Source organism: Dreissena polymorpha, chromosome 1 (assembly GCF_020536995.1).
Source record: "Dreissena polymorpha isolate Duluth1 chromosome 1, UMN_Dpol_1.0, whole genome shotgun sequence".
NCBI lineage: Eukaryota > Metazoa > Mollusca > Bivalvia > Myida > Dreissenidae > Dreissena > Dreissena polymorpha.
In genome coordinates this window covers 208,313,258-208,322,985 of record NC_068355.1, presented here as the reverse complement: position 1 = coordinate 208,322,985, position 9,728 = coordinate 208,313,258, and the positions used below count along the sequence as shown (strand labels likewise).

General features: G+C 33.8%; 1 protein-coding gene across 1 annotated transcript; it reads left to right on the top strand.

The window, feature by feature from the left end:
* The first annotated feature begins 2,938 nt into the window (after window positions 1-2,938).
* Window positions 2,939-5,727, top strand: LOC127867908 (uncharacterized). The gene is made up of 2 exons (XM_052409416.1): window positions 2,939-3,491; window positions 4,314-5,727. Exons 1-2 carry the CDS (start codon window positions 3,035-3,037, stop codon window positions 4,721-4,723), a joined length of 867 nt encoding a protein of 288 aa, XP_052265376.1. The 5' UTR covers window positions 2,939-3,034; the 3' UTR covers window positions 4,724-5,727.
* Window positions 5,728-9,728: the final 4,001 nt, after the last annotated feature.

Here is a 9,728-nt window from a genome sequence, read left to right as displayed (position 1 = left end):
GATTTTACTATTTGGTAGGTAGCATCACCTAGTGGTCGTCTACTATTGTGGTCAATAGTGGTCTTGCCCGACGAGGATCACTACAATTCAATTATTCTTTTCTGAAATCTTTTATCAAAAGGCTTTCATATTTGTCGTGTATTTAGATGTCATCAGCACAGTTTGTTCAAAATGTACATCTTAAGACAAAACTGGCCTCACGCCTTGGGGTCACCAGTTTTACATTGACTGACATACGGGAAGCCTTTAAAAATCTCATTAGGTCTGAAATCGCAAAGCCCATGTATTTCATATGTGGTATCTCGAGGTCATATATTCATTATAATTATATTTTAATTATGACTGAGGGTCAAAAGTGACCTCCCCCGAGGTCGTACGTTTTATATTGACTTATAAATAGAAGTTCTTTAAACTAAAATTTTGTCTCAAGTTGCAAAGCCTATAGTATGTAACAGCGGATATTGGGGTTTTACAAAGTTTGATGAAACTATATCATTTGGGTATTTGTTTAGATATTGTGCATGTAACACTACTTACCTTAATAATTGCTGCATTTTTTATTTGTGTAATACGAGCCAAATTTTATCAATACCTTAACAATTTTGAACATCACAATATAGTAAAATGAGTATAATTTGGCCCTGAGTTGAAATTTTTACTGTTTATTGTAAGAATTCATTGATAAGTGTTGTAATCAATAAACATAAATACATAAACTCAAATTATGGTAATTTGTACAATGATTATTCAAATTTAACGAAATGAGTACTATCTATGCTTAGATAAGTATAAGTTTAAACTATGTCGCCCGAAACCCTCCCGAATGACATTCCAGTTACAATCCTGTGTGTAGATATTTGCAATTGGGTTAAATGGATTATGCTGAAGCTGTAGCTCATCTAAAGTTACTGTTCAGAATCAATCCATTTGGAATTGAAGTTAATAACCTTGACGTGTTATTTTCTTCATTACACTGGTATCATTATTTTCATTACACATAAAACATCACTCATTGACAAACACAGTACCAGCCAGAGGCAGTTAAAAACCGATGCAGTATTGGGGGTACGTGGACATTCCCCCGGGTAAGTGTTTGATAACCAAAATGAGGAAGAAAGAGTCAAAGGTCGAACAAGGAGAAGTTAAGTTCGAGGTTCCCCTTCCTGATTGCGTTCAGATAATACGCATGAAGTCGTTATGGTCAACAACGCTGTCAGCACGCAGGGAGTGCCTGACAAATGCATTTCTTTAAACCACATAGAAATGATGCAGTTACGCATCGAGCCTTTACGGCGAACCACTGCATGCTAAAACGTCGTTTTGGTTCTTGTCACAACTATCGCGGAATATGGTGTCTCACGAAGTTGTCATTTCTTCGAGTGCGTTATTATTCCACATAATGCTATTTTCATTAGGGAACCCCGAAACCCAAAACCACTATGGCATAGCTCATTCTACCAAGTCTACGGTTATACTTAGACTTGTCGACTATTTAAAACCGTTGTACTCGTGCAGAAGTGATCTTTCTCGAGTTTGTCGCATATCCTAGTAAGTCAATGGTTTACCCAATTCTACATTTTCCACGCTCCCTCCAACTTATTTACTTGTTATTACGCCATGCTTGCCAGATGTTTGTTTTATATGAGTTGTCAAGTTCTACAAGTTTTCTTAAAATCCTACATCGTCATGGCTGGGACTTTGCAGCGTGCGGAACACCATCAGTCTATTGAATCGTCTTCATAATTCGGCCCATACGGCAGGATCCTGCGTAATTGACTGTACCAGTGTTGAAGAACAAATTGTTACGTTAATTGGCATAGTTTCGATGCTCATAGTTCCCATATGTCAGTGGGGGTAGACATTATGTACTTAATTTTCCCGCAGCTCTCGGGGGAACCTGTGTAATACAATGATCCCAGCCTTGACATTTAAATGCCAAACCTTTTAAATAATCACTTGTGTAGTTAAACTTTTTGCGTTTGTCGTTGAATAATCACAATGGGATATATAATTTTCGAAGTTTAACAAAAAAATTTTTTCATTTTTGCTGGAGTGTTTGTGTAATTGTTATAAGAAACAAAACCTATGTAGGCAGCATTCATATTGGTCGTGAATTTGTTTAAAAGAAGGCATATTTAATAGCTTCTATTCAACATGTTTAAAAAATCTTAAGAAGATTATGGGTTATTTATACATAGCTTGTAATAATGTTTTAAGTAATTTTATTTCATTTTATGTACCTTTTTATCCAATAAGTATAAGCAAATATTCGTACATCTGTAAAAGAGAACAAATAACTACGAAAATTTTCCATACGCTTTTTCAAACAAGCACTACACCTTACGATGTAAACAGCTGTTAACTAGATCAGTGCTTTAAATCGATTAGAATCGAAATAATGCGTCAGGCGTATTATAATTTCTATCTATTCTTTTTCAAGTCACGAAGAACCAACCCTAGCATTCGTAACGCTAAAGTCTAGAGAAATACGAGTACTACATAAAGACCAAGCCCCTTTCTAAACGTGGGTTTGTAAGAAAAAAATATTCGGACAGCCATGTTATGACAATATAAACATTCCTAAGAAATTCGAACGTATGCTGTTAATCCCTTATTATCTGGTTCAATAATAAATGACGTCAAACATGGTATCTGTTTACAAAACGAGGCTTGTATCACACAATATATATTGTTAAATAGTTTACTTACCGCTTAAACTACTTGCCAAACTAACCAAAAGATGCAATAGCATGCAATGTGTTTATGTGCTATATATACAAAGAAGATCGGTTGAAGTTTTTTTTCCATTCATTCTTACACCTAAATATTAGCTAAAATAACACTATATGGTGTTCATATAAGCCGTTGTATTTTTTTCATGACATGTTATCCTTACCTTAACGTCTAAAGCTAATGGCTTGACAATATAAGTGGAAGAAGTTCTAAGATCAGTCAGAAAACGCATGTCATAAAAGACGGATAAGATTTATTAAATTGATATAACGAATACAGCGCGATCGTACTCCATTCAACCATGTGGCGTGCGCTGGGATATATGTTTTCTATTGCCATCGTGGTAAAAGCAATTGCTCCAGAACCCTCATGTGATGTTTGCTCCAAGTATGATTACGAGGAGAAGTTGCTGGAAAGGGTAATCCGAAACGAGCTGGTTCTGAAAGATACACTTGATAAGATAACTTACACTCACGCAAAAGTTGAACTTACTTTGGCAAGAATCAAGGACGACCAAGTGAAACTCTATGAAATCATAAACGTGCTGAAAGCAACGAAGCAGAACGTCTCTGAAGCTGTTCAGTCGATCATGTCACAGACTGTAAAGGATGTTGAAGTTACGAAGCAGACTCTTAGGGTTAACGTTGACGACTTCATTGACTCTCGGACAAGAAATATAACTGCAACGGTTGCAGAAATGACCTCATCTATACAGACGCTTGTGGTTCAGACGTCTAAAGCACTGGACATTTTGAGAGGTATCACATTAGTTTATATCTGATTGTTTTACAACGATGTATATTTAAGATTCGTAGCGTCGCTAATAATTACATTGTTTTTAATTCATTAAACAGGTTTTCCTTTAAAAAGCGTTTACGTTGAAATTAATTATATATATTTTTGCAAAAACGGATTTTGTAGTTTCGTGTATGTTATAAATAGTGTTTGCTTCCTTACTTGGTCGCTGTGAAATAAATACTATTTATTATTTTAAGTAACAAATATATAAAGTCAACGAATATTTCGCAAAATATTTCGAAAATTAAAGTTTACCCATAAACAATCAGTGTCCTTATTGAAATAGTGAAAATTTAAACGCTGGATGTGGTATGGTAACAAAGATTAAACGAGATACAAAATGCTCTTTTTAATTTTTGTGTGACATATTATATTCAATTTTAATTTCCTTTGATGAAATCTATTCACACGACACACGAACACTAACATATTTTATGAACATGTGTTGAAAACATTGTCCCACAAAAACATAAAAGAGCGTTTTGTATCTTGTTAAATCTACGTTACCAGACCACATCTAGCATTGAAATTCTGGATATTGATATAAGGAACAGCGATTTCTTATGTGTATAATTTATTTTTCGAAATATTGAACAAAATATTTGTTGATTTGAGTGTTTATGGGCTTTTAACTCTTTCATTATCTTGTCAGCTGTATGCCCTGTATTGGGTTATTTTATATTTTGTCGTGTCGTGAATACATTAGAACATGTTTGCAGTTGTACTTGTTAATGCAAAATAACATTTTACAAATCAATTAAGCAAAGCGAACGTTCTTTCAGACCAGAGTGCCGTGCCAATGGTAATGTTTCACGCCCGTCTTCAGTCTACCGGTGAGTTTACATATGCTTCAAACCAGGTGATTGTATTCAAGAACGTCCTGGTTAACGGAGGGGAAGGCTATAACCCTAACACAGGACATTTCACAGCGCCCGTAGCCGGAGCGTACTTCACTGTACAGTATTGCCCAATGAAGGACCCCTCGGCATGTATTGACATAGTCCATGACGGAAAGCCGCTGCAGAGATCAAGACACAGCGATGGGACCTATTATCTGTGCGTGACCATGCAGGCGCTTGCTAAGGTCGCCATGGGAGATAAAGTCTGGGTGAGGAGTTATGGCGATAGTAAGGTCTACCAGTATGATGAATACTATTGGAACAGCTTTGCTGGGATGTTGATTCATATATAAATGGCTACACTAATATGCGAGTATATTTATATTATTCATATATAATACAATCGTAGACTGACTAAAATGTGACGGATATAATTGCCCGAATACTATATAAAAGGATGAAAGTTAAGCCAAGCAATTAATTCTTATAACATTTTTGTCAGTTATTTGACCAGTTACAAACTATATTATAATGTTTAAATCTGTATAATTATTACATTAATGTATTATAATGTATAATATACATATTTCGCAAAGCTTATATAGAAATTTTACGACGTTTTATCGGTTAAAATGTTAGTTGTATATTAGGTTTAACGTATTTCTAATTTAGAAACGAACGCATTCTCTTATTGTGTGACTCTAAATGCACTTGCAGTGTGAAACATATTGATTTCCTTGTAAATTGTTTGTTTGACATATGTCATATATAGAGAATATTAAGTGAGTTTTGGATAGAGATCAAGTTTATCATGCGAGGCTTAGAACCATGTTAGCACGCGGCTTGCCGAGCGCTACCATGGTTCGAGCCGAGCATGATACAAAACTCACATAATATTCTATTTATCCTATTATTTCCTCCCTTTTGCCATAAATAATTATATAACATCACATTGTTTGGTGATTTAACATTTCCCTAGTTGACAAAAACATATTGTCAAATTATTGGAAAACCCCAAATCTGATCTAAAAATAGCGATAGTATAAAGCTCAAGTTTATACGATCGTTGTTATACTATCGATTTTCATCTGGTAATATGATACAATTAATTAATCTGTAGTCAGTGTATTTTGTTGACGCGTAATATTAAGGTAATAAGTTCCGATTAAACATGTACAATATAAAAACATAAACAATAGTCCAGTCGCAACACTCTAGCATATACGTTAACATGGCTGAGTAAATACTATTTTCCATCGAAATCTAGCTCATTCTTTACTATAAATTGAAATGCATTTATGAAAATGATCTGAAAATGTTTGTATTGCATATTTATGAAAATATAATAAACATTGTCTGTGTTTGCTTAGATTATATATTTATGTGATTAATATTAAACACATAGCTAATGTTAAGTAAAGCATGAGGCATAAACAATAAATATTTAAATAATGTTTTTATTTGTTTTTGTGTTTAGAGAAAAACAATGTTATTTTTAAAATATTTATTTACGACACAATATTAAATTCTTGCCTGTACAATGAAGGAAACAATACAAATCAAACGAATTTAATAGGTAAGATATACTTTGGAACCTCTAGCGGTCTTTATTTATTGCAAATGACCAGTTTCATATACGGTATAGGGCAATATTAACAACCAAAACATTACACTAAAGCAAATATAGAGTATAATTTGCCAGAAATATTCGGCCATATTGCATTAAAGCGGGTTTTAAGATTGCCAACACGACATCATACCAGATTATACCCGTAAACACGACAAATGAAGGTACTTGTCGTGTTGGCGTGTCCGCGTGTTATTAACTGATTGTAAATCCACCAATACGCCACATCATAAAATCAAACGGGCAAAGACAAAACGTTTGTTGCCGCAAGAAAAACTACATGAAACTTAAATATTTCATTGGCATTTATTTATTGGTAAGGGCTAATTTTATTTACGCTTGTGATTGAATTTGCCTTGCGTGTTGGCAGATGTGAAGGGCGTTAAAAATAAAACGAAAGAAAAAATATACGCGCGGATACGTCACTAAAGACGTTTGTCCGTCTTTCGCGTTGTGGTGTTATCGGGTTCATATAGTGCCTAATCGACGAAAGTCTTAACATCAATGCCAAATATTATAAATGTCGTTACGCCGTGTATAATTGTCGTTTCGTGTCCGAGTATTTTGGCCCTTCAAACCCGCCAACACGAAAGATTGACACATGTCTTAGTTATGATATCGGCGCTTATATGCCGTAGCTGTGTTTTCGTTTAAAGCAGAAATCAACCACCATGTAGAATAAACACATATGACAAGGATAACAGCTTAAATGACATGCACAATTGGGTCAGTTGCAAAATGCGGGTAGCGTTATTACGTCACACAAAGTTACATGGTTTCATTAGATATCAGTGTAACCCATGACCTGACTGCGTTAATGTGCATAGAACGTTAATAGTGTTTATAAAATACATGCAATGGCATAACAATATATTACAGGTTATCACAGTGTCTTTATCGTTCCAAGGCGGTGACCCAGTTTTAATCAGTTATATTATTGAGAGTTATTGGATGCTTGGTTATACATTCGAATACTAGTATGTCTAATGCAATAAAATAATTGTTTCAATAAACTTGGACATGTTGTTTGAGTGAACTTGACATTGTATTTAGCATACTTTGTCATTTTCCGTTGATGGTTGACGTGTGAATGTTTATTCAATTTGTGAGTTTGTTGTATTTTACCGCAATATGGATATCCGCGTATTTCATTGAAATGTAGCTTTACAGAAATAAGGCGAAAACGGAATCGAATACATGTATATATTAAGGAAAACACAGGGGAAAGAAATGTATTAATTACAACGGTTATACTGACAGAACGAGAGATTAAACAATCATACACACCAGCACATTTTAAAATTATAAACATTACTATTTAAAAGTATAAACGCATATAAAATATTGTATTATTTGTATTGTGTATACGAACATATTTATTATATTTACCCATATAAGTAATTGACCACTCGCCAGCTGTCAATCAAACTCAAGTAATAATCAATCAGATTTCGTATATTGCGGCCACATTGTCCGACAAACAAAGACTGTCGGAGTAATGGAATAAGCGTTTTATGAAAACACAGCTTTGTGGGCGGAGTGATCGCGTATTTGGCGACTGGTCAATTAGTCACCAACAGATAAATCAGAAATAAAAAAGCATGTATATGCTACTTTTTTTTAATTTTAAAACACCGATCCAAGTGCCTCAACGGTTATCTTTACTAAGCAAACGCAAGTGTAGGGTTTAAAAAATCGAGTCTGTTTAAAACATCTTGCATAAAGTAATATTTTCAAACATTTTTTTCAAACTGATTGTAAACATTAATGAATAAGTATTTGCAATGATTTTTACTAACAACGCAGATATTTCAATGAAATAATCCTTTTGATAGTTAGCCAATGGTCAGTGTGCGTCGATGTTGTTAAATAAATTACAATCATGATTAAAATCGCAGCAATTATTCAATGTGAAAGCCCCTTTTTCTACACCGGATGTTGGTTCACGTTTTCTATCGGCGTAACCATAATTGTGTTGACGGAGCCTATCTTTTTTGCGTTTGAAGACACCTTTCACAAGCCTAAACACATACAGAGAATGGCATATTTTTTACAATAATGCGCATTTCAAAATAATTCGAGAACGGCACATTTTAACATGCTTCATATAAACGGGTATCTTTCATGACCCTGTACGACACAGCAATGACTACCGCTACAACCACCAGCGATCCTATGATAACTCCGATAATCCAAAGTAGGCTATCGGTCTTCGCACTCTAACAGATTATCAAGGGTTCACCCAGTTAGTCGTTACCTTTATTTGCTTTAAAGCTTCAGCATTGATGTTTAATTAGTAATATCATATACGAACAACTGTCGCTGTATCTGCAGGAGTACACCAGTACTAAGATTGTTTTCATGTATGAAAAAGAAAACAAGTCACAATTACAACGATTATTACATAGAGACGTTCTGTAAATACAAACGAATTATAAAATCATGCTGTCTTCGTACGGAAAAAAGGTTTCGCGAATAATGTAATCATCTAGACTGACATAAGGTTAAGAATTGCATCATTGCGATATTAATTGATAAAGACATTCCTCAAAACCATAAATCAAATGCCAAATGCACGTGGCTAAACGAATCAAATAAAACATAAATAGGAAATAGTACTCGCCAGAAACAGTATTTTTCAGTGTTTGTATCATTTTCGGATTAAGTAACATTTTTATATGTTTTCTTGAAAATCACTGTTATTCCGAGCAAGATGAACACTCTTCATCTCATAAAATACAATTCAAATGTGATACGGCATCAAACGATTTCCAACACTCATGAATAACATTTGAAGAAAATTATACAAAATACGATCTTTGTTCACATCTTTATAACATTAATTTCATAAGTTTATATTGCGGTTCATGATTAATAATTGTACCTTTTGTATACGCACACACACTATCATAAACATATTTATTCTACTTTAAATTTTGGTTAACACATTGTCAAAAACACAAGTTACACAGTTTCACGTGTTCAAATATTCTACGTACCGAATACACGCTGATTTTCATTTCTTCCAGATGAACAACGACCCAGTCTAAGTAATCGGACATCTAATAAGAACAGTAAAAAATATTAATATAGGAAAACTTTAACTCAAGAAACGTTATCATGTGAGCCATTGTAACAACCCGTTTCGCAATAAACCCGTTTGCAATAAATTTATTGCAAAACGGGTTGAAACAGAACAGAACAGTACTTTATTCGTTTTCACAAGTTACAAAACAGTGACATTTTGTAATAACATGTGAGCTTATTTATCAATGAATTACACAAATATCAAACAAACAGTAGTATATACGATATATCATTACACAAATATCAAACAAGCAGTAGTAGATACGATAAATCATAGAAGCTCATGTGGGAAAGTGGTTGTTATGTGGAGAGTCTCGAGTAGAGGGTCAGTAGCGAAATGGTTATTTAAACAGTATATTGTCTATAAAGAAAGAAACATTAAGCTTTGGAACCAGAAGGTGTTAAATATTTAATTGGTACTTATCTGAATACGCTCCAATTACAAAAGTGGGATTAATGATTAACAACAACAACATTGATTATAATAATACTTGATAGTAATAGTAGCAACAACAACAACAATTGATATTTAACGATTAATTACTAGTTAAATACTTGTATGTGGATACGCTCTAATTACAAAGGTATGATCCGTGATTAACAACGTCAGCATTAATTATAAGAAAAACAACACAAAAAACAAA